Raw genomic sequence first — 26694 nt, forward strand, 5'->3', positions numbered from 1 at the left:
CCACAGGATGGATTCAAGATGGAAACAAAATCAGGTGCTGATGACAAAATGACCCAGAGAGTTCCAAAAAAATAATCTCCTGAGAGACTGATGAGGGTGCGCATACTTACTGTCTGTTTGTCTTTCACATCTCACAGTGTTATATACAGTTTTCTGGCTCCATTATGGTCACTGCCTAAAAGAGAGGCTCGATTCAGTGGTACTTAGTTTTTCATTTTAGTATGCAGTTTTCACTCATTCCTTACAAGCTAAAACTTTCCTCAGTAAACCACAAGTGCTTTGCTCAAGGACACTTCAGCACAGTGGATGGTAGCCAAAACAGATGCTTTAACCAGAATGGTAGTCTTGGCAAACACAGGCTACCTCCAGCACCGGTATAGTCAGTGGAGGCAGACAGAAGATGTGTTGGAAGTTTGGTTACCGGGCCTAGAAATTACATTTTGGTGCTAACTGCAAGTTTCATTTGGTCTGACCTCAATCAACCAGGAGCATTGCCGGGCCAAAGTAAACCAGGACCCGAGAGCACTGTCTGGGATGCCTGGGGAAAGGCAACAAACGTCAGTGTGCCCTCACTTCTCACTGTCTAAGGGCTGGCTGACTAATCCTCGATATTCCTCCATGATCTAAACCTGAAGCCCTCTGTAGCAAAAGAACACTGTGGCATTGTGTCCCTTCTCTCAAGGAGTCTGTGATTCATTTACTGGCAATGCACTTTGGATGCATGTACTGAATTTTTCTCATCCTCAGAACTACGTTCAACTTCATCATTCCAAGACGAAACTGCTTTCTTTGTATGACTGTTGAATATGACACAACAACTATTTACTGCTGTCAAGTGAGAATCAAGCACTCAAAAAAACTCTATGTGGTTGTTTGAAATGTGTCTGTTGTTAAAAAAAGGAACTTAGACTAAGTAATATCTCAAGGACTAGTATGAAAAGACAGAATTTTGGAATTCCCTATTGATCACACAGTGTATATTGACAGTACTGTTGTTTGATGCTGCAATACTGCTCTCTGCTGGCAGAAACAGGGAACAAGTATATGACATGAAGTAGCTTTGTGTGAAACTGTAGGGTTTTGTTTTGTTTTTTAACTTTATTTGTTTCATTTGGAAGTTCCTGACATTTCTATTTTCAATACTAACACCTAGGCCAAAAAGTATTTTTTGGATACACAAGTTTTTCTGAATGCTGTTCAATGTTTCGCTTGCATGTTTAATTAGTATTGTTTGCTTTTAGCTAACAAAGAACATTTAATTTCTAAGAGTTTTTAATTGTTTTCATCAGATAGTTTAAGGTTGCCATCTGATCCTCTTTGCTCTTTATTCCTTCCAGGTCTGATTTGCTTTGGTGCCAGATCTGCAATTGACAATGAGGGTGAAGAGATGAGCTTGCAGCGAGAAGCCCGGTCCCTGCAGTTCCTGCCACTGGACATTTAGTGATTATTACTACACACAAGATGATGTCCCTGTCTCCCAGATAGCGCTTCTGAGGACCAGGCCTTCACAGCACACATTGTGCACCATGGCAGGAGAGACTCAGCGAATGCATGCAGTCAAAGAGCTGGACACTGAGTCCAAACTGCAGGATGAGGGCACCACGCTGGAGCAGACGAGTGAAAAAACCTCAAAGGAATCTTCAGAGCACTTTTCAAGCACAGGCACTGAGGCCAGAGCCAGTAGCAGAGGACCCAAAGCTGAAAAAATAGAGAAGAAAAGGGACTGTCCTCAGCAGCGTGAGGCTGTCATACGACCACAGCAAGCAGGGAAGATTGACTTCAGATCACTGCAGAACAGATCAAAGTTCGCCACTGACAGGACTTGGTCGAGTGGCAAAGGCAGTCCCCAGTCTCCAAGTGGAAAGAGCCGCAGCCGAGAGAAAGGGAAGCGGTCAGTAAAGACAGAGCGAGGCAACCCACAGCAGCTGTACAGACCAGGCATTACAAATCCACGCACTGTTGGTATTGCATATCCGCAGCAGAAGGTTTTGCCACCCAAGAAGTTGGAAACCAGTCGTGGCCCAGTTTCGGGCAGCTACAGATTCCACGTTCCCAGTATACCAGAGAGAGAGGCCGAACTACAACAAGAAGAGCTTAGCTACAGCCGCTGTTTCCAAGAGGCTTCCTCTAACCTCACCTCCCAAAGCTTTACCTCACAGACACTGGGCTCCTCAAGTGGAACATCATCTCACCCACACCCACCCCTGTCACAGCAGCAGCAGCCAGCATCCATGGAGAGCAACAGTGCACAGCCTGGCGGCCAACTGATTCTGACTGACTTTCATCTGAGTGGCTCTAATGCATGGGCATCTCCTGAAAGGACTTTCAATGGTGCTAACTTTGGGGTTTCATCGCAGAAATCCACTGCCCTATCAGAAGCAAATAAGGCAAACACATTTGTGCATGGCCCATTTCAGTATGGATATAATTTAATGGAAGAATCAACCTCTGACTCTTTTCCCTGTGAACAGGACCCACAATCCCAAGACTTCACAAACGCCTCTTTAGGTTCTGTTCATGTGACCCATAACTCGTTTTCTTTCGCACCTGCAGAAGGGCAAAATATTGCTCAGAACAACACTCAGTTCAATAATGAACAGCAACCAGAGGATCGAAGCACTTATCCTCACAATCCGCAGTCACAGTTTATGCAAGGGGTGGTATCATCCATCCAGTGTCCAAGAAACCTGAGTGAGGACTCAGCCAGCAGCGACAGCTCTGGCTCCAGCTCACAGCAGTCGGAGCAAGGAAAGACTGGGCTGGCCGAGAGCACAGATGCAATTGGACAGGCAGACAGTCGGGATGCAGCCATCACCTCGGGGAGTAAGAGAAACTGTCACCCCAAAGACACAGCTGCCAACCAAAGAACACTCATTCAAGGAAGTATGCATGCAAGAAATATTTCACAAGTCCCAGGCTCACCAATGCACTTTCCCACCAAAACATATAACAGCATTCCAGTCAATAACATTCGCTCGAGCACAATGGCTTTTGATAAAAACATCAACAGTAATGTTCTAAGTAGGATACCACACTCATGGGAGGGGCCTAATAAGGCATATTCACAAGAAGATCCAAACACAATTCAGTACACTGATATAAATGACAAGTTTCAGTTTCAGAACCAGCCAGCGATTGACCAAAGGCCAAATTCATCTAAAAATAACAGAATGCCCTGGCAGCAGATACGACCCACCCCTGCCATGCCAAACCAAAGTAGAATTGAGTTATCTAGACAAATAAGCAATCAAAAATTGGCTTACATAGTTTCCCCCTCTGACTGGCAGGATGACATAAAATCACATAAACCCAGCTCGTTGAAAACTCCTGGCTCATTTCAGAACAGCAGAACTGGTGATGGCTTTTCAAACCAAAGACAGGAGATTGTTAAAAAAAACAGTAACACAGTCCCAACTTTTAAAGTAGAAACATGCCACTCACAAGTATGTGAGTCAAAAAATAAGGTGGTATTCTTTGGACTCAATCATTCTCTTCCAGCAGCACCGTCAAGAAACTACAGCTTTCCACCATTACAGGTGCCGCCTATGGGACTGATGATGGTATCGCCTTATGAATCCCCTTTGCCATCCCCAGTTCATAATCCTGCATCTAGCAGTACCTGCTCCTCCCACTCCCCGGCATCCACGAGCCCTGTTAACATCAGCTCAGAGGACACGCAGATATCTAAGCCAGCACCCTCTCACCCATTCTATCACCAACCACAAGGCAAAACCCAGTTACCCTCAGATCACCTGAGCACTCACTCCCACCAGTTTCATTCCGATGCTCCGCGGAACCTTCCTTTTGTACCAGACAGACCCAAAGACGACATGATGAGCTACCTGCAAAGCAGTAGTCATGTAAAGACAACTATGGATGGAAGCAAAGCTTATGTGGATAGTTTTGGCGTGGAGCACCAGCAGCCTCCCCCGCCATACTCTGCACATCAGCTGTTAGCCAGCTCATTAGCCACAGCAAATCTTGACCAGTTGGATGTGCTCCTGACATGCAAACAGTGTGATCAAAATTTCAACAACCTGGCCTCATTTTTAGGCCATAAGCAATACTGTGCTCATCACACGTTTGCACAAAATGACCTCAAAGAAACGGCAAAGATTGAGGACAGTAGAAAATACCATTCAGATCCAGCAAAAGCACTGTCGTCCGTGTCAAACGTTTCACTCTCAAGGTGTCCGTCTGATCTTCACTTGTCTTTGTTGGGCCTCAATAAAAATGGCGACCTGATATGTGACAGTGAAATGAAAGGAGACAATAAAGACGATTCAATGAAACTGTTCTCCAGTTCAGTCAACCTCCCCGAGCTGGAAATGGATGCCAAGTTAGACAGTCTAATCACAGAAGCTTTGAACGGACTGGGATATCAGTCAGACAATGCTGAAATAGACAGCAGCTTTATTGATGCATTTGCTGATGATGACCTCACCACTGTCAAAACATCGTCAAACAAACAATCTCTGAAAATGAAAGAATCCCTGGTCTTTGAGAGCAAAAATAAACAAGCAGTTGATGATGTGTCTTTCACACAGGAAAAGTATTTTTATGACTCTGATGTAGAGAGCCCTGAGAAAATCTCTCTGAATCTGGAACAAGATGAGAAAATTAACATAAAAAAAGAAGTCTCTCATAAAAATTCAAGAATTGCCTCCAGGGAGAAGACGTGGGAACAAGGCAGCAAAGTGAAAGAGGCAAAAACTCTGTGCAAGAGCGAGGGCGAAAACACGGGGACACAGAGGTTACTCTTATCCAGCAAGTTTTCGGAACGCTGCGGCATTAAGAGCTTTCAGGACAACTCCGCACTTCGAGGGTCGGCACCCTCACAGGCCTCCACCTCTCCGACTTCAAGAACTGCAGTGAAAGAGAGCAAGAGGAAAAACACTGGAGGGGGCACCTGGAGCAAAGAACTTATTCACAAAATAGTTCAACAGAAAAATAAGCTCCATAAACTCCACGTCAAAGGTACTAAAAACCTTCAGTTTTCCTTGGTGATGGAGAGACTAACTCCTACGGTGCAGAACACCGCCTTTGGAGAATACGACTATGTCTCAGACTCAGATGATGAATGTGAGCCCGTAAAGATAGCAAGCCAAGGCCGACTGAATCAGAGTAGTCGCTGTAAATATACATACACTAAAGAGTGCAAGTGGCGAGCGAAGAGCGAGAGGGACCAGGCAGCATGGAGGCATGAGTCGAAGGAGTGTTTTGAGATGAAAAAAAGCGAAGAGGTTTCTCTCTCGCCCGACAAGCACGGCTCTCACCAGAGGCTCAGGAGGCGGGGTAGCAGATCGTCCACAAGCAGTGAACTCAGCACATCTGTGAGTGTTTCAAGTGATAGTATCAACAGCCCCAAAAGCACTGATCGCACTGACTCAGACTGTGAGAAGAAGACAGACAAAAACAAAGAGTCTCCAGAGCAGAAAACCCATGAAAGGTCTTCCCCTCAGAAGTTATTTAAAGAGTCCAGCACACTTGCACTGACTTTCACAAAATCTGTCAAGAAGTATAACAACAACAAAGCCATTCATTCTGATATCAAAGACAATACAGAGGATCCCAAGAAATGTCACTCAAATCCTGAAGCTGCTGATCTAGCGGCATCCTCACAAAAAGCAAAAGACACAGTAAAGCACTTGGAAAAAAGCAAAACGTCTCATGCAAAATCAAGAGAGAAACCCGTGTCTCACAAAAAAGAACCCAGTACAACGGTTACTTCAGACAGAAATTCCCTACAGAGAGCAGACAATCTTTGCCCTAAAGACGAACCAACACAATGTGGCGGCACAGATAACAAGACATTTAATTCACAGTCCCCCTCTACCAAAGAAACTGATTTCAATATTGACAGAAAAACAAAGGGCAAAAGAAGAGAGGGCTCCCCGGCTGCACAGCCAGAGTTATCAGACACTCCCACGTTTGAAAAACAGAGCGACAGTGTCTGTGCAGTGAAAGAGGCTATCACTTTAGCCAGTGACCTAGTCACGCACAAACCTGGGTCTCTTTGCAGCTCTTTGATGGATGAAGTGTGCCTGTCTCCAACTGAAAGCCAAAGCCCGCTGATACAAAAAGACACACTCCACCTCATGCCTTACCCCCTGGACCAGGAGCAAGGACTCATTAAATCTCCGCTTTCATTTGACACCTCATCAATGTTTGGGGACCTCACAGGCTTTGACGGTGGCCTTTACTCGGAGATGCCGATACAAAAAGAGGGTTTCCATTCAATAGAAAACACATCGGAGAAAAAGGACGAGTTTGTGTCATCTTTCTCTCCTTTTCTGGAGCAAAGAGACTGGAATCTCATTGTTAGCCCCGTTCTACCAGATGAGATATCCCAGTACAAAAGCAACTCGGAGAAATCAAATGAAAAGAAGCCAGATTATAATCACGTTCCTTTGTCTCTGCCAGAAAAAATAACTGACTACAGTGCAAATCTCAACAGCTGTGCATCAGAGGATGAGCTGGAGATAAAGAGAATAGTGAACGAGCTCGAGAACCAGCTGCAGACAACAAAGTTGGAAAGGCCACCGATACTAGATCAGCACGTCCCCAAACAGCTGCAAATGAGCAAATTTTCACCTTTACGTCTGGGTGATGAGTCAGAGAGTGAGTGCCCCACTTTGGATGCTAAATGCTCTGTACCGACGATAGATGTACCTGTTTCAATGCCTTCAGTGCCTTTCACTGAACAGGGACTCTCATGGCACGGCACGTTTCAATTTGAGCTAATGGGTGAACATCACAGTCCCCACACTGCAATTCACAATGAATCAGGGGCTCTTGAAATATTTTCAGACAAAGAGGGCCATGCACCAAATTTAATCTCTGCATCCTCACATATTGAACACCCACAGCTCCACCTTGATCAAAAAACGGAGGAAAGAAGTGCTGAAGAAGACACTCCTGCAGAAACAAAGGAAGAGATTTTGGAGCAGAAGAGATATACAGAAAATCTCATGAAAAGTCTGGAGGTGATTTCACACTCTATATTCAAGAAAGAACCCCTTATATCAGTAGACAAAACGCCAAATGTCAACTCTCCCCAAAGTCAACAACATGTAGAAACTGAATGTCAGGCAACAGATGCAGTTGAAAGAGAAGATCATGAGGAAAAGGAGGCAATTATGAAAAAGGAGAATATATTATCACCTCCAAATATCAGTGAGAGGAAGGATGAAATTGAATTCATTCTGGATGAGTCAGAGTCATCTCTCTCCAGCAAGGCTGACCCCAGAGTCAATGGCAGCCAGCCAAATTCATCGCAGCCAAGTGAGGCCACAGAAAACAAGGATTACAAGGCACAGAGTAAAGTCGCATCAGAGCAGGATATCTCCAAGAGTAGCACTTTAACCGAGACTGCTCACTGCTCAAGTGTGGTGACACATGAGCCACGTGTGGATGAGGAATCTTGCGGGAACTGTAATGCAGAGGACAATGTCGATCAGCTGTTTAAAAACAGTAGTGTCAGCCGAGAGTATTCACCCACGGGTGAGGAAGCGGAGGCGGTGAAGGGAATTACGGGTCACTCTGGTGTTCATCTGTTATCACCAGCTCAGGCTGAGCCCAGTTCAGATATTAGTGAGAAAATGGCAGATGTGACGAAGGCAGCAGCGGAGCGACAATCAGCTGGTAGCCATGGTAATCTTGACGACAACAGTTCATCGCATGCTGACGAATTAAAAGTGGAGCGCTCAGAAAGTAAAACTGTTAAAATAACTGTTGAAACATCAAGCCGAGATCATTTAATAGGCCTGTCGACACAGACGTACGGTGAAACTGATATGTCCGTAGAGATTGTCACCACAGACAAGCCCTGCAGTCCGTTACTGGTGGAAACCAAAACAGAAAGCTCTAGATGCTGCTCGCCCTTCCATGACACCCAATCCATAGAGGGACAAAGCAATCTGTTGATCATTTCACAGTCTGATGGCATCATTAACGGTGATTCCTGCAAAATGACTCCATTTAATGACTCATTAAAAACTGAGACAGGTCTCATCTTTGAGTCTGCTCAGAAACGAGAAGAGATTTTAAATGTTCAGGACATCAAAGAGCAGCTTCCCATTGATTTCATGGCAAGTCAGCATAACTCACCGTGCAGAGATGAAGTGGAAGAAAGTCACTGCGTCTATTTAACGACTGCTCCATCAGTCAGTCCTCTATTATCAAGCTCTAATCAAATGCCTATGCGGAAATGTAACACAGAAGAGGATTCGTGTAAGTCAAACAATACACGCGACAATAAATTTATTGATCAAGACTCCATTCAAAATACAAAATCCCCAAGAAGCAAAGGCAAAAACAAAAATTCAAACAGTGAGGAGCTAAACACAACCGTGGAGATGGAGTACTCTTTAATAAGTCCGCCTGACCTGCACTTGGGAATGATAGAGTGTAAAATCCCCAGATCTGAAACCACCATCTCCTCTCCACTTCCAGCAACCGTTATGGCAGAACCACCAGTGGTATCAGAGAGCCTTGGAAAAAGAGATTTAATGTACGACTTCAAGCTCAGCCCACTCAACTATAACAGCATCTCAGATGAACCTCCACAACTAAACCAGTACGATTACATACCAGTCTCACCAGCCAGTCAGCCTAAAGAGAATGCAGATACCGTGCTGAGACCCAGTGATGACTCTGAATCATGTGATCTGAGTATAAACCCTGCACTGATTTTTAGCAAAACTGAAGCAGACACAGGAGCATCACTGAATTCCAACCCTGCAGCTAAGCTATATTCATCCGATGAACCACTGGTGCTACAGCAGAGTATGAAATTCACATGTTTTTCACTGGGGCTCCCAGCTCAAAGCAAGAGAACAGACTCTACAGCTGGTAATGTAAAGACAAACCTAGAGGTTTGCCATGAGGTGCTCAAACCTGTTGAGAATTTGCATGTGCATGCAGACCTTCTGAGCAAGGCTGAAACAGAGACTTTAGATTCTCACAAAGCTTCTGTTGAGGACAGTAAACTTCTCAAAAAAACCTTTTCAGATGGTCCGCCCACTCCTAAGCCACTCATCATCTGTGAAAGTGAACAAATGCTGATTCCATCAGACCCTTCAGAGAAGCGACCAACAATAGACACTGGCCAGTGTTCAACAACGCAAATACACAAAGATGTGACGCAAAAAAAGACACAGAGCAGCACTCAGCAGGGCAAAGTGCTCTGCGAAATTTGCTTCATGTGTTTCAGGACTGTGCCAGGGTTAAAGAGGCATAAAGCAATGAAGCATTTAGTCAAAGCAGAAAAACACACTGGCCCGCAGAGTGCAGCATCAAGCCATCAGGGGAGTGCGCTTATTTATGAAGCATCACAAACTACAGAGAAAAAACATAAAGATGATTCACAGACCTGTTACCCAACAAAAATAGATGGCCTGCCTGAGATAAGTAGTGCTCTCATATCTAAAGCAGCAGAGACCGAATCCATCCTGGAGGAAATGGCAAGTGAGACAAGTGCAGTGGCAGTAGATGAAATAGGCTATCAAAGCCCAATGCTGTCAGTAAAAGCAAAGAAGAACAACAAAGCTAGAAAGAAGAAGAACAGTGAGGTAAACAGAAAGCCTAACCATCTCTCTGATGAGCTTCTGAATATATTAAAAACAGATATACTTCAAGCTATAACTCCCGAATTCAAAAGCAGTGCAGAGCGCAGCCAATCTTCTGAGGAACAGGAGAAAACCAGTGAAAGAACTGAGGAATTCCCTCACTGTGCTGCTTCAGAGCCTGCTTTTGACAACACAGCCCGATCTCCAACAAAAGAGACAAATGTACTTAATGAAACTGTGGAGATCAATCAAATTGCTGATGCAGAAGAAACAAAATGTACGAGTATCACAGAGATGGCAAATTTGGAAGTGTGTACGGATAATAATGTGGAAAGTACTATAACTGTAGAAAAGGAGGTTATCAGAGAATGTGATGAAACCAGAAGGACTCTGCTCCCTGTGGAAGACATGTGTGAACTGAAAGGTTCAGAAGATAGCCTTGCCCAGGAGATTCTTAGAAACGTGGCAGGCGAAATAAAATGTGAGAAAAACAGTAGCCCTGCAGACAAAGTACATCCTCTCTCCTGTTTGAACTCCACAGCTCTCAGCCCTCCAAGTATAAGTCCTGATCTGAAGGCCCTACTTGACGATGACACCACATTCTCACAGCTCTTCCCCAGAGATGATGAGGCAAAAAGGAAGAAGTGCCCAAGGGTGTACAGCAAAAGAAACAAAAGGCAGAAGCTATCGCCCCGTTCAAATGTGACTGCTGACTTCCTTCCTCCTGAAACATTCGTGCAAAGTAAAGATCAATTCGCGGAAAACCAGGCTGAACAGACTTTTAATGACAATCACGCAAAGCACTGTGAATATGAGACAATTTCTCTTGATGATGCCATCATGTTGAATATGTGCCACAACAGCACAATAAAGGCAGATGTCACACCGCTGGCAGATGTTAAACAGAGGGATCAGGGGGATGCTGTTCATGACAACATTAAAGAGCTCCGCAGCAGCCTCTTGAAACCTCTCGAAAGCACAATTGATGAATCTTCAATTGAATGGAGCGGCCCTGCTGCCTTCACCAGCTTTGATACCAGCTCATCTGTGACCTCTGACCCCAAATCTTGTAAACCAGAAGTAGCATCCACTCCGTACACTGTGGAGCCAGAGGGCGTTCAAACCTTCCACAGCATTGACATCCAAAACATGAACACCACGTTTCAGCTTCCAGAAATCCAGTTCTTTGATTCTAATAAAGATATCTCAGTAGCTCCTCCAGCAATCGCAACTGTTGATGTGGAGAATAGAGATGATGAAAAGTCCAACAAAGTGGCAGAGCGGCGAGGCAGGAAACGGCAAGATGGCGGAATGAAAGTCAAAGATAAACAATACAAGTGCAAAGTGTGTTTCACTTGGTTCCTTACCCTGGGTGAGCTGAACTTTCACAAACTCTCCCACAACCCCTCTCCACCTCCAACCTGCTACATGTGTGTCCAGCGTAAATTCAGCTCCAGGGAACAACTAAGAGACCATCTGAGGGAGAAGCATGCAAAGAACAAGACAGGTATTTGGACCTGTGGAATGTGTTTGAAGGAGATATCAGATGTGTGGATGTACAATGAACACTTACGGGAGCATGCCACACAGTTTGCCAGGAGGGGTCAGACTCAAGGATCCATGCTAGGCATTTCGGGCAGCTTCATGCAAGAGACAGCAGTGAAGAACTTCATCTCCTCAATAATGCAGCATCGCCCCAGCAAGGTGAGCAGAGAGGCCAGCAAAGTTAATAAAGAACAGGAAAAAGCTGTTTCTGCAGACAGCACAATGGTAGAGGGTGCTGAGGCAAAGCTTCACAAATGTAAAAGCGCCAGCGGAGCTGGTGGGAAGAACGCCTTAACCCCACTTGAAGTCCTCCACAAAACAGAGACACCTAAAAGCGTGGAAATGCATCCCAACTGCAAAGACCCCTCAAGAGACTGCCACCACTGCGGAAAACAATTCCCCAAACCATTCAAACTCCAGAGACATTTAGTGGTTCACAATTTGGAAAGGATTTTCCTGTGCCACAAATGCCCCGTCTCTTATCAGGAGGCCCAGGAGCTTAAAGATCATCTGAAGAGAGCTCACGAGGAGGTGGATGAGCTGGATTCGAAGCACACCACCCTCTACACCTGTGAGCTCTGCGCTGATGTCATGCACGTGATTAAAAAATCCTTCATCTGCAGCACCTGTAACTACACCTTCTCCAAGAAAGAGCAGTTTGATCGTCACATGGAAAAGCACCTGTCAGGGGGAAACAAAATTTTCAAATTCCGAGGCGTCTTGAGACCCGTCAGAGTGTCTGCATCCAAAGAAGATGAATGTGTTTCGCCTACAAGTAAAAAGAGGAGAATTCTCCCTGACAGTCTCCAAGAAAACAGCTCAGACAGTGGCATTGCTAGTGTAAGCTCACTGCACTTAAATCAAAACTCTGACACACAGTCTTCCAAACCCCCTGTGTCCATGGCAGACGACTCCACACAGACCATCAAAAATGAATACCACAGTGACACAAACAATACAAGTGTGAAGACTGAGGACATTGCTGAGGACTACTCTGAACTGCTTGTAAAGTTGGAAAAATGCATTCATATGGATTCTTCTGAGTCTGCTACACCCAAGAAGGAGGAAATTGACCCGACTCCCTCGCCTCATCTTGATAAAGAGGGTAATGAAATATCAATTCCTGAAGCATGCGACGTGAAAGAGGAGAATGAGTCGATCCACATTAGAGCAGAAACAACCTGTTGGTCAGCATCTAAAGAGAGTAGTGGTGCGGGGGAGGAGACTGTTAAAGCTGAGGAAGGTTCTGTTCAAGGTGACGCTACAGAAACGGAAGAAAAAACTGATTCACCTCCTCCTAGTGACAACTCTGTAGTCAGCTTAATAGAAAATCAAATCAGTTTAAAGACACCTGAGTCTGCAAAGGATGAATCAGCTGTCGATGTGATGGACCAGCAGGGGGATGAGGAGCAGTGGCATCAGATGTCCAACTCTTCTAGTAATAGAAGCAAACAACAGATCTTATCTCATGGTGCTGAGCAGGAATATGACAGTCAGAATAAAGAGAAGGCTGCCCTTGAGAAGTCAATTGACAACACCAAAAGTAGTCCAAAGACCACAGAGTCAACACCAGGCCTTCACTCCAAGGTTTCCCCCAATGCCTCAGCTTCAAATGAGGATAAGGAACCGCTGAGACGACAGAAGAAGAGAAAGGACACGAAATCCCCTCATAGCCTGCAAAGGGTTTCCTCTCCAGTCACACAAGAAAATTTTGGCGTTGATTCTAGACCCAAGAAGAAATTTTGCCCCAGCAAGTGTGCAAATCCGTCTCTGCAGAGAAAGTCAGATGGACTGAATGAGTACCCTGTGCTGTCCTCAGTACGGGATGATGTCGTTAGCAACAAAATCATTTCCAAGTGCAAGACTGTAAGTTTGGGCTTGCAGTCGAAACGAAGTCTGCTTGATAGCTGTACGCAAAAGAAGGCTGAGTTTGTGAGCCCTCAGAACGGGGACTATAAAACCAAAAAGGGAACTCTGGGGAGAGCTTTGCATTCTCAGATATCGAAAGTTTCTTCAGTTCCCATGAACAATTCTTTGAAATCTCGACCAAAGATAGGGGTAAGGTCGATGGAGACCCATTCCTACCGGACAGCAGAGTCACAGAACCACCTCCTCAGCCAGCTGTTTGGCCAAAAACTCACTAGCTTTAAGATTCCTTTAAGGAAGGACACATCAGAATCTATTAACTAAGGGTTGGGGAGGGGGGTGATCTGTGAATAATAGACTGTAAATGTTCACAGGTATAAATGTTTAAGACAATTCATTATGGTGAATGAGATTGCACAGCTATTTTCTGTGAAATGCTTTAAATCTTTAAATACTTACATAGTCACTTTATTTCTTCTTTGTACATGTGTTTTTATTACATAAATGTGAGAATGAATGGCAGATATGAATATTGGGTCAGAAATTAAATATGCTAGTTGGAGAAATCATTGAACTTTTTTAAGAGAATATATTTCATTTACCTAAAGGAGAGAAAAAAGAATACTTGAAAATACAGTAAAATATTTTGTTTTTAGAAATGCATGTTCATGTTGCATTCATAAAATAATTTTTTTAATGTTTTCTACTAAAGGACCAAATGACATCAGAACTGACATGGATTATTGTCTGTGCACCTTTCATAAATACTTCCTACATAGTCATTTTGTATTATTTTTTTTTTTTTACATTACTGTACTGCATTGACATTCATCGTATTAGCCTTTGTATAAACATTACGTGGTGCTACATTGTGTTTTTTTATTGTAATGTGAATGCCAATGTCCTCAGAAGGGAACATGAGATCTGTAGCAGATGCAGTTACAAACGTACATCAGACTGTTTTTACTGGCTCTCTGTATTTTATTAATACTGTGTAAACCATCCAAGTAAATCACATGTAGGCTGACAGAAAACAAAATTAGGAAAAGCTTCCATTGTATAAACTCAGGTGCATACAAGGACATCAAAGTCCCAAGACCTGTATTTGGAGTTCTTCCCATGCACTGAAAATACCACACACAAATTACAAACTCAATCTGTAACTCCAAGTGTTTAATTCTTAATAGTATTTACTAGGACAACAAAGGTGCTTTATCTTGTTTATACTGTATGTATCTTACATTGTATTATATTGTAGGTAGATGAATGTGTGGTGTAAAAGTTTTATTTTAAAAATGTGCAAAATGAATACGAATGAGAAGAAAGGGAAATGCAGTGTCTCTTGCAAGTTGTAAAGTGGCTCACCAAGTGCCTGTTTTATAGTTGGTTATTAAAGATCTGTACAGGTCTCTCCTTGCTCTTTTCTTCTTTTGTTCATGACATGTTTTGCAAATGTTCCTACTTCCATCCCTGCGGACTGCAGCTGTCACCGCATGCTTCAAACACTGGAAGCAGTGGAAGGTGCGTGTGCCTGGAGGCAAAAACAGGTGCACACACAACAAACTCTGACGCCATATTTTTGTCTTCAAATCAGCACTTCGCTGAGCTCACTTTTCATCAGAGAGACGAGCATAAATGTATCTTTACTACAGGGAAATATTCAGCAAGAAGACAGTTGCATTTATCCAACCATATGTTGTTGGTCTCCGTGAGCACTGGCAAGCAGGCAGCGAGGAGCTCCCGCTTGTTTCATGCTTCCGTCATGCTGCTCTACCACCACGTGTAAAATGGCTTCTGTTCCTACATGAACACTTTTCATCATCACATAGGAATAAAAAGCCATATTACACAGTGGCATACACACAGAGAATACAAGGAGGGGGGTCCTCGCATTTTTCCCCGTATTACCTGAGGGGAAAAAGCAAGAAGAAAAGAGGATAGTCAGAAAAATCAAGTCTTTCTTTGGTTGAAGCTCAGGATTTGGTTCTTGAGGAAAAAAAATAAATAAAAGATTAAAAAACAGTATTCAATAATAACAGTTGGTTGACTGAAGTGGATGTCTGCATTACAAGATGACATTTAACAGCAATCATCAGCACACTGTAAAGGACGGTTTAAACTATTAGTCTGTGTTCAATTCGATTCAATTCAATTTTATTTATATAGCGCCAAATCACAACAAAAGTCGCCTCAAGGCGCTTCTGTGTTGAGGATATAAGCAGATTTCCACATATGTGGCTCCTTTTTCTTCAAAATCAAAGATCTCACTTGTGGTACGAACACACTGGTGTTTTCTGTAAACACTGTAAGCAGCCATCGGCCCATGTGTTGATTCAGAGGGAGTGTGGAGGAAACAGAGCCACCGTGTTGTTGAAATAACTTCTCCAATTATATTTGTGTGAATGCTGGTTTGGCAGCAGACACAAACACCATATTTTTGGACTCACTGATGACAACTGAAAATAAAGCAGGCATTACTGGGAGGGAATTATAGGCCTCGGTCCCTGTCAGCCTCTCTCAAGGAGAAGCAGCGATTCAGACTGCATGAACGTGTGCCGGCACGTGTGCTATATCCTGACCTTTGTTACAGTACCCAAATAAGCACTTTAAAGATAGAAAATCAAGATTGTTTCCTTGAAGCAGTCGAGGAGATGTCATGAAGGCTGAGTGCTGAAATGTAAACTCTTACAAAAATCAAGCAGTGTTCAGAAGCATCCCAGTTATATCATCCTGCGTATAGACCCTAGAGTCTAATGCTTGTGAGGCTTTTCCAATACTCCTAAACATTTTAGATACACATTGCATAATCAGAAATGGTCTAACATTAGCAGTGATGTAAAATGAAGGATTTGGCATTTAAATTATTTTTGGACCTAGGTATTAGCAGGTTTTGGTTATGAAGTAATGAAACCCATCATAAATGTCACTGCATCAGTGGAAAGTCATTTTTAATCCTTCAGTCAATAATTAATAAGACTCTAGTTTGCTTTTTCAGTGTCAAAAAGTGAAGACTGTCTCCCCTGATGTTTATCTCAGCTGTCTATCTATGTATTTAAAACCCAATCGTCAATCTTTCGCTCAGCATTTGTTAAATACTTCCAGATAACCCACAGAATAACTTGCTGTTTAATATTTAATGATGTATAGCAATGACTCGGTTGGATTACTAAAGCAGCTCACTGAAGCATAAAATATTTTGTGGTTTTTGTAGAGCTGCTTTTTTCTTATTCTAAACAATAATTAAATTCCCACCCATTAGTAGATCCACAGCAAAAAATAAATGAAAAACCTTCGTGGGAGGATGGATGACCATCTGTTGAATGTGTGTGTGTGTGTGTGTGTGTGTGTGTGTGTGTGTGTGTGTGTGTGTGTGTGTGTGTGTGTGTGTGTGTAGTAAAAGAATGCCACTGACTCATTGGCAGACGTATCAAGATTAATTAAAAAAGAAAAGAGTTGCTGAGGATCACAATGTGCTTTGGTTTAGCCTCAAAGATTAATCATTTAAAATGCTTAAATATTGAAAGACCTTGATTGTCACAGTAAATATAAGGTGCGTGGTTCATGAAGATTTTAACAGTATTCAAAAACAACACAGTTCTCAGTGTAACTGTTATGAAGTGAAATCTAGTTACAGATCTAATTAATGCATGATCTGGACTGGGAGTAAATTTATTGCACTGCAGGAATCCTTGCAACTCAGGGACTCAGGCATGAGTGTGGTGCCTGAAGGCTGCATCACTGATGACTTCAGTGACGTCTAAGCCATCAAATTGTGTCAGTGAAATGCCTGTGTGGTGATTAACATGTCAAACAGAGCAATTATAATAGAAGCAAAATTACAGTTACATGTTGCTTTGTACGTATATTACAAAGTTTGCCATTTAACAATGTCAGGCTCAAATTAAAATTTTTGTTGCTAATGCACAACCAAGTCCTGCAGTGGTACTTCTGAGTAAAAAAAACTCATAAAATATGTATGTGGGGTAATCAGGTTGTTAGTTTTTAACTGTTGCAAATCGGCAACGCCTGCCTCGAGAGGGTTAAGTGTTTACATTTCAGATTTATTATCCTTCTGAGCTCCACTGGTAATTTATACGCTAATTAGTGGTTGATGTTTTGTCCTTGACTGCATCTGGATTTTACCTGAATGTCATGCTGAGCTTGGTCCCCCCCCCCACAGTCTTGTTGTTGTTGATTAAGACAGAATTAGAGACCTCCGCAGATTGTGTCACAGTTTAGCCCACAAAGTGTCACACATAGTATGAGCCCCGCACACCCTGCTGCCATGCATCCTTTTATCATCTGATCTATAAGGAAATTCTCCAGAGGCACAGTCATGCAGGAGCATGACAGGAACGCTTTGCACTTTGAAGTAGAGTGACATTATCAGTAAGTACGGTCTTGAAATAGCATCTCCTCTCACTCCATATCTGAGTCTCCCACCCCTGCCTCATCTGATCTCCGACTTTCTTTCCTCCATTTTTTTCTCTGCGCCACCCTCATTTTCCTGCTCTTCCTTTTCTCTCGCTTTTCTGCTCTCTTCATCATCAATTTCCAATTCAGTGTCTCACCCCCCCTCTCCCCTTCCTCATTTTTGCCTCTGCCTCTCCCCATTTTCTCCTTTCACCCTTTATCTTAGTCATTCACCTGATTTTTCATACATTCCTCTGTTTTTTACATTTCATCCCATCTCTTTGCAGCTTCCACATTTTTTTCCATCTATCCCAGCTGCCTGCACACCTTTCCACCCACTCTTCTTCCTTGTTTTTTCCTTCCTTTCTATCTCCCTCTCATTCTATCCCACTCTCTCGCCTCACCCTTTGCTCCCTCCTCCCTTAGGTTAGTGTTGGCAGCCTCGCGGGGAGGTCATGAGATCAGGGGCAGATAGAGATGGGCTACTGGTCAGCAGTAATGACACACAGGCTGAGGGGCCACTCAGGTCGCCTGTGTTGGGAATTTTCACTTTCAGCCATCATGGAGAGATAAATGGATAGGCGGGAATTCGCTGCATGAAAGGGAGGGAATGACTGAGCATCCCTCCCGGCACACACAGGAGGGAGATCGTGATGAATTTCCATGGGGATTGTATCTGAAATCATTTTTGTTCAGCAGGAAGAAGGTGTACAAATAACTCAATGCAGGCACTTTGCCTTGATGTAAACAAAAAGGGAAGAGAAATCTTTGAAGTCAAATGATCAGTCAGATTTTTCCTGACAGACATCAAAAAAATCTCTATCCAATTTCTTTTTTTAAACAGGAGCGAGAAATCTATGCAAGGAATCTCCCACAACACTGGAACCTGAAATAGAAGTCAAATGAACTAGGGCAGCAACAACATCAACATGAATTATGGAGCAAATGAGCAGATAAAAATATATCTCAGTGGGTAAAAGGTAATATAGGAAAATGAAACATTAAAGTGATGCCAGGCACACTTCAGATTTCCTAATTAATGGCCTCTCACCATGAAGTCTTGGCCGCTTACTGCCAACAGAGGCTTTATAAACTCAAACATTTGTCATTGCTGTCAGAGCCAGAGAGGAAACAGGCTGCACACAATAGCTAAAAGTACCTGTTTGATGTTCCAGGTTTACAGAAATAAATGGGGTTGCACTGTAGGGGCTATGCAAACAAAAGCCTGTCGATGTGTGTCTGCAGCCACTGGAAAGCTGCAGCCAACAGCAGGTGTCTCCAGAGCAGCTGGCCTCAGCAAACAAACACACAGCTCATGTTAAAGAAAGTTTAATGCAGACAGACATCATAATGAGTTTAGTTGAATTTTGTATAATTTTCTCATTTCTATTTATACCTCTTTTATACTGATTCATTCTTTAAGCTGTTGACAGACTTGAGAAAAATCCAGCAGATAATTGGTGCTGGGTCAGAGTTAAACAACAAGAAATAAATACCTGCGTCGTGATATATACATTTCAAAATTGGCTTACAGTAAGAGCGACCCATTGTTGCATACAAGGCTGGACCTGACGGCCAGTAGGGTTTCCTCACGTACCTCCAAGACATTCTTCACCCTCGTTCCCTTTCTCCCGTGCTAAAACCTTCATCCCTTCCCCCCTCCTCTACCTCCACAGCGTGCTCTCCCAGCTTTGCCCCTGCTGTTTCTGTGGATATCACAGAGAATCTGAAGGATCTATTCTGACATTTGATGTGGCACAAAATTGGATTTCCACTGTGATTCTCTCCCCAAGCGCCTCGTGGAGTGTAATCCACGCTGTGACTAATTGAGTGACATGCCAACAGCCTGAGAGTGTAAATGGATGGTTGCTGGTGATATGTGTCTGTGACCTGTTCTTTTTTTCTTTTTTTTTTCCAAAGGCCGGTGAGTTAATTAGACAGAAAACAGAAATAACACACACAACCTCTAAATCTAAAGCAGAGGCTCTGGTGCTGAATTCTCCAACACAAAGACACATTTTGTGCTTTGTCAGTGTCATCTTGTGTCGTTGCCTATTGAATGTGACCCTGCATTGTTGTCTGGCTGCCTGTGACATTTATAACTAATATCTGCCACAAAAAAATCCAATTTCCTTGTATAATAAACAACATACTCTATAAACTGGCTTAATTTGTGTGATGGGTAGCAATGACATTCGCCTTGTGGATCAGAGAAGCTGTAATCTAAAGTGGGAGACAGAGGTGTCAGTGACAGATGTTACAGGATGACTCACCACTGCTATGTCACCTGTATGACCACCAGCATCCCAGAAGGCATTGCTTTAACCTGGCAAATCCCTGATGCAGACAGAGGAAGAGCTCTATAACAATGACGCAACAGACAAAAGAGCATTTCCCCCCCGCCCCGTGTAGATAAGTTATCTTTGCACAACATCCCTACACTCTAATCTCAAATCTCTGTCATGCCCTCTGCTCTGGGGATCCTGCATCTGATTTGGATTTGAATAATTGAAGCCGCTTTTCTCCTCCGGAGACTGGATACAGCAGTTTCCTCTTCATTAAAAACTTTCCACTAATGCGCGCGGGTGCGTGTGTGTGTGAGTGCACCCCTTACACGAGCACTCTCCTTTCACACCCCCGCTAAAATATACACACCCACACAAATTCACACGGCATTAGACCGGGATGGAGAAGTGTACACTGAGTGCACGCACTCGTTCGCTGTGACACGTTGTGAAAACATGATAATTACTTTGAACAAGTGAGTTGCTGGCAGCAATCTAAAGCATAATGGCAGGCAGCACGCAACAAAAGACACTAATGAATGAACTCATAGATGGATGCTAATGTGGCATACGTACCTGAATGAGGATCATCCACCAGACTCTCCCTGCTTTTCTTCTCAGTTCTCACCCCCTTCCTCCCTCTTTGTGGATGTTGTTATGGCTGGTAGTCTTGTACTGGAGAACAGTCTTCACCCTTTCGAGTCGGGGACCGGGGCTCAGCTGCAGAGACTGACATCATCCCTTTCAGAGAGGAGGTTTTCCCCTCCCGCTATCTGCACCCTCTGTGTGTGTGTGTGTGTGTGTGTGTATATGTGTGTGTGTATGTGTGTTTCATGGCTCTCCCTATCCCTCTCTTTCTCTCTCTCTCACACACACACACCCTAACTCAGCCGCTCACTCTGTACAGTAGTATACTCCTCCTATCTCTCCCTCCCCATGCTTCTCTTTTTTATCTTTTCTCATCTATTTTTTACTTCCTAAAATTGCTGCTATTTTTCAAAGCCACCACAGGTGAGTAACACAAAACTGTACAGTAACATGTGCTCAAGTAAGACCATACCAGTAACAGCACCTTGGACTTGTGCTGCATATTGCTCCTCGTAGGTGTGTGAATCTGCCGTCACAGAAGGAACCCATCCACAAGGAGTTTTACATTAGAGATTTTATTAATAGATGTGATTGCCTGCAGGTCTTTCACAGTTAGCTTCACCTCTTCTTCTATCACCCCCTGCATCTGCTTTCCATTCCCGTTATAGACCGAGGGCTGAAGGTGTACATCAAGGCTGAAGCTTAATGGGCAGCCCACTTTCACCTATCCAATTCTTTCACATCAGCAGAAAATGAAAATGGAAAGGAGCTAAGCACAGGAAGCCTTTTTGAGTCTATTGAGATGGATGCCTGCTGTGGTGCCTGTGATGGTGGAGATCGGTGTTGCTGTCCATGGTGCTGATTACTCCTGAAGGAGACATCACTAAGGACAGCAGTGACCCTGCAGACCCACAGAAAATAGCCTTCAACGGAGCAAGGAGGAAAAACCTCTTTCAGCCACTGCAGAAACCTTAATAAATGCACATGCACGGACTCACACACGCAGACACACACAGATAAGGGTGCATGTGTACACAGCAACAAACACACACACACACATAGAGACTTAAATCTACCTCCCAGCCTCCTCCTCTGTCTCCCGCGGGCATTTCTCTGCGTCTCAACTCATTTAGGCTTACATTCATCATTGTAAGGTAACTGTGGCAGGTGGGATTAAAATGGATTAGCCCTATTAAAGAAATGTGTGGTGCATATTACACCCCAAGCCACACACACATATTGTCCTCAGAGCCACATGCATTTAACTGCAGGCACAGCGCTGGGCTCAGACATGTAGAAGAGTATACTGAAAATACATGAACGTGTGAGTATACGAACCTGCACAGTCTCGTAAAGGTAAAAAAAAAAAAAACAGAGGGATAAAGATAAAAGGGCTGGCAAAGCAACTTGATGAGGACATTCACAGGAAGGAGAGGTATAGCTGCTGTGTATATTGTTGCTTTTCTGCCACTCACACAGTGGACTCCTTTTTGTTGTCTTAACTCTCGTCTCAAGAGGTAGCTTTTAGAATCTCGCCTCCTTGTTTCCATAGTGACACTTTCCCTCCTTTGTGCGAGAGAGTATGTGTGTGTATTTCAGAGACACACAGAGAGGAGAAAGACAGGCGTAGGGAGGGAGAGAGGAGGGGGATGACAGCAAGATAACTTGGTTCACTTACATTTATTCACAACAAAAAAAAAAAGTCCACACAGCCAGTTTTGTACATCAGGGAGAGTTTCCTTTGTTGATGTTTTATCGGCCAACTTTTGACTAGTTGCTTTGCAACGGCTCAACCAAAATATAACTGTTGTTACTTTACGTGTGAGACCAACAATAGCACATGCTGATTCCTCAGAATCTTTCTATGGGGATTTTTAAGGCATTACTTACTGTGCTAAATGCTCCATGTGGAGGGCTGCCAGTTCTTTTAAAAATACACCAAAAAAACTACTAAAATTAAACCAGTCTCTCTCCTATTTTCTTGCTGAAATAGGAGAGAGACTGAAAAAGTGTGTCTTTTATTTTCTACTGATAGTGCCATTTAGTTATATCAAAGGCAGGTTACTGAAAAGCTTCATTTAAATTAGCTTAGAAAGAATAATGACAAACATTCAGAATGACCTTGAAGGATACAACTATTACCTGGATAAAATACTACCTAGTGTAAATCTGTGGCGCGTTGCGTATAATAAATTATTAATTATGGATATTAAATGGCTAAATTTATCACTTTCAAAACAACCTGGGTTGGTGTGGGAGATTGATGGCAGGAAAACAGATGTGTGGATGTGTATGTGTAGATATATAGATATATAAATTTAAATCTCCTCTTGTTGCTCCAGAAATCTGCACAAAAAAAGACTTAGCCAAGGAGCAAATCCCTTCTCCCCATGCCCTCCAGCATCTCAGCCAACTGCGTTCCACATCAGTGAATCTGATTCAGGAGCGAGGACACTGGAGGCTCGGCTGAGACGCAGGGTTGACTACACATAAGGGGATTGTCTAAACTGAGACGTCTGCCATCTTGAGCTGTCATAACTCTTGTGTATAAACAAGGATACATGTGACAAACTTAATGCAATGATGGAAGAGGTAAATGGATCATATAAGCAAGGCTCAACTACTCATCAGCTTCTTAGCCATTTCCCATTCTGAGATTGCAGCACGAGGTTTGAAAGTGTGGCTGCAAACTTTTCGAGAACTGGCATTGACACAGTATCTCCACAATTTTAACCACTGTAGCTGCTCTCTAAAGTTTCTGAATGCTCAATGATTACTAACATAGCAGTAGAGCATCATATAAGTGCAATGGCAGGGTGGTATTACATAAACTGAAGCTGTTCCCCATGAGTGGCTGGAGGTAAGTGGTGGTTCTTGACATCCATTCTGGTTTTGAATGAGAGAGAAGGGAAAAACCAAAAGAGCGGAAAAGAAAATGCAGAAGGTGGTGCGATGACAGCGGTGTTGACTGATGCCTGAGTGGCTCTGAACTGATCCCAGCAGCAGGTTGAAGTCGTCATAAGCCCAGTATTGCTCAGCTGCTCCATCAACCCGCAGTTATCTCCATAAAAAGAAGGTCTATCACCCTGACAGTGAGGCTGAGGCGAAGTTGCACCACTCGATCCTTCACCATTTCAAATTACTGTAACCTACCTGCTAGCCACTTTCCACAGTAGGCAGAAGTGGGGCCGCGTTACCTTGTAAGGATTTGTTATCACTGAGATATTGAAGCTGTTCGTCCATGTGATTTTTAATCTGTGTGCGCAAGCAAAAGATTGCGTGTGTGTGTGTGACTCTCAGCAAGTGGCGCATGGCCGCAGATGACTGTGTAGTCTTCTCTTCACTTTTCTATTTTGTCTTGAATCAATCCCCAGAGTGTAACAATACCTATTTCTCTCTGTATAATTGGACTGGATGACAGGCACATCTGAAGTCAGCGGATGAAAGCCTCTCCTGACAATGAGAGAGTGTCTGGCCTGTGACATGACTTGAATGAGAAAGAGATAACACTGCCACACACACACACACACACACACACGCACACACGCACGCACGCACGCACACACACACACATTGTAGCTGATAAGCAAAGCAGGTCAAAAACTTTTACTCATTTGTCACACGAACGTGATCACTGGACAGCTAGTGATCACAAAGAAAAGGCAGATAAGGGATGAAACGATATCATTTGTGTCATGATCTCTAATTTGCCTTAAATTAAATCTCTCTCTGCATAAGCAAAAAGATAAGTTGCAGATTGAATTTATTGCAGTGTTCTCCAAATATTTGCTAGCATTCTGCTTGCTCTGCATAACGCTACTTTGACAGACTGTAAGTTTGAATAGCTGCCAGTGAAACAAATTATTATTCACTTCCCCCTGTATTCTGGCTTGCCTATTTATATCTGCGTGTGAGGGTGTGAATGTAATATCCTGCATCCTGATGCATACAAACCCACACGCGTGCACACAAGGATCTCTCACACACTCTCACACACGCGCGCGCACACACACACACACACATAGACACACACACATGCTACCAGAGTGTGAACAAAACACCGAATGCATCTCAATAAAGCACTCAAGGAGATATTTGTAAAACCAGATCATGCCCCTAAAAAGCACAAAATGTCTCTTTCTTAGTCTATTTGCTGTTCGCTTTGTCACCACGGAAACCACCATTGCCCAAACATCCCTACGCTGATGGACACTTACATTAAGTGTCTTCCCATCTCTCCCTCTGTTAGGCCCCTTCCTTTCCTCCCCTCTCTCCCCTGCCATCACTTACCACCATGTGGTCAAGCAAGTAAACAGCTCTGAAAAACTTTGTTACCCCCCAAAACCAGTTTTTTGCTCAAGTACTGGATCGTATATTAAATGAAGGGGGGAAAAACTCCATCTCAAAAAGCCAAGGAAAAAAAAACATTTTTTTCTCCCACATAAATTAAAGGCACCAAGGTACAGATCAATAGCCTTAGAAGTAGGGAAATATTTCCCTGGACAAGAAATTTATGTATCTCGCACAGGCTGGCTATTATACTCTCTAATGATGCCATCTGTGCCACATCATATACTATTTCAACCATCTATGTATATAGATATATACGGAATAGGCACTGGAGTGTATAATAGCGGCCATAAATCAATATGTCACAGTGTACAAAAGTGATTGGTTTTCTTTGTGTCCTTTAAATCCCCTTCACAAACTGAAAACACAGTCTCATGGACTGAGCATTCCTCTCTGCAACACTAATTCAGCAATGATTTATTTTCATGAGAATGTTTTCCAGCAAAAGTGCAAACTGCAAACAAAACAAATTCCTAATCATGGGACATTTTAACAACATAAAGAGAGAGGAAATCTTTCTTCTTCAAGCCTAATCTTGGGCATTATCATTTTGCCAATTTGCCAATTTGCAAAGAAGCAGTGACACATCTCTCGCGCCGCATGTAGCAGACTGGCGCATTTCCATGGGCACGTGGACAATTTGATTCAACTAAAGCTTATTACGTTAAATTTATGTTGAGCCTGACTGTCACGGAAGAGTTGGTTAAATTCTTTGGAAAGTTTTGGGGCTCCAGTTTGTTTTGAACCACATTCAAGTGAACCATAGCAAAATAATATGTGCTTTTAAAAAAAATTGTGTGTGTGTTAAATGCATTTATCTTAAAAAGTACATATAAATCCATTTAATTGACTTAATTGTGCACCAATCAATAACAATAACATTTGGTCAGAAACCTTGGTAAAAAGGAACTCAACTGTCTTAAGAAATTATAAAATACCTACAATCAACAGTTTACAAAAAATAAGAAGAGCTGCATAGCTCAGATTGCTCTCAACAATCTAAGCTAGTTCCCTCTTCAACGAGGCAACTTGAAGTCCAAAAAATACTTTTGGGGGGTTTATATGCTTACTATATAACATCTAGCATGATTTCCCAGATTTTGCTTTTTTTTGTTTGTTTGTTTGTGTCTATAATCCATATTTTTACCTTTTTTTTTTATTTTTAGATGATTGTGGAATAGGAGACAAATTCCTGGCTGTGATGAATCTCAAGGAATTAGAGCCTGCTCAGCAGTTCTCTTCACGTTTTATTTGTCTTTCTGCATATTTTTAAATGTAATTTATTTTTGTTTGCTTTTGTAGGCTGCAGTGTTAATGTTCTGATTCAGTCTCACAACATTCACCGCTTTCATTAAGACTCAGCTAGAAGCCGTATTCAGCAATTCGAAAATCCCACAGTATGAGTCAAATGAAAGAGAGACAAAGTTGGTGAACATAATGGAGCATTTACCAGCTAAAAGAAGACGGGTTGTTGGAGGCCAGAATAAAACTGCAATGATAATCAATGGTGAACTTTCACTCATTGAATAGATACAAGCATGATTAGAGTGATGCAAGTGTAGCCATATGAATACAGTTTAATTACTTCTCACCACATGTTAATCAATTTTCTGGCCACCTGTTTTGCTGTCAACAAGTTGCCAGAGACAGTTAATACCTCCTTTAAGTCTTCAGGGTGGATGGAACTGAGATATAGGCATTGTTGATTTAGACTTTTGACTTTAAAAGTATTTAGTCTGTGTTTTATACTGCATATATGAGAAGGTTTGTACATTTTCCTTAATGGTGGGAGCAGTGGGAATGATTTAACGATTCTCCCACTGTGTAGTACATCCATTATGATATGCCTCTCTGACACTCTGGTCAGCAGCAGCAGCAGCAGGTGGCATGATGTGGCTGAAGTGTAAGTGGCTTTCACAGTGCAAGATAGCCTGTCAGTCAGAGGCCCTAAGGGAAACAGCTTCACACCATGCAGAATGGCCTTTCCAAACTCTCTGTCTTTCTGTCTTTGTGTGTGTGTGTGTGTGTGTGTGTGTGTGTGTGTGTGTGTGTGTGTGTGTGTGTGTGTGTGTGTGTGT

General features: G+C 43.0%; 1 protein-coding gene and 1 long non-coding RNA gene across 6 annotated transcripts in view; one reads left to right on the plus strand and one right to left on the minus strand.

Moving 5' to 3' along the window:
- Nucleotides 1-14389, plus strand: part of LOC102290566 (zinc finger protein 469) — a 218745-nt gene extending 204356 nt beyond the window's left edge. For all 5 annotated transcript variants that reach the window (XM_042229024.1, XM_042229025.1, XM_005943707.3 and 2 more), the window contains one exon: nt 1338-14389. In XM_042229024.1, the coding sequence (XP_042084958.1) occupies nt 1527-13304 (11778 nt within the window). In that variant the 5' untranslated portion in view covers nt 1338-1526 and the 3' untranslated portion in view covers nt 13305-14389. The remainder of the gene's footprint in view (nt 1-1337) is intronic.
- LOC121815931 lies at nt 13737-20600 on the minus strand. The gene is made up of 2 exons (XR_006055482.1): nt 20255-20600; nt 13737-14888 (listed from the first exon to the last, which is right to left on the minus strand). It is a non-coding gene; the product is annotated as an uncharacterized LOC121815931 (long non-coding RNA).
- Nucleotides 20601-26694: the final 6094 nt, after the last annotated feature.

Source organism: Haplochromis burtoni, unplaced genomic scaffold, assembly GCF_018398535.1.
Source record: "Haplochromis burtoni strain Fernald_Lab_line unplaced genomic scaffold, NCSU_Asbu1 Contig_375, whole genome shotgun sequence".
Classification (NCBI taxonomy): Eukaryota; Metazoa; Chordata; class Actinopteri; order Cichliformes; family Cichlidae; genus Haplochromis; species Haplochromis burtoni.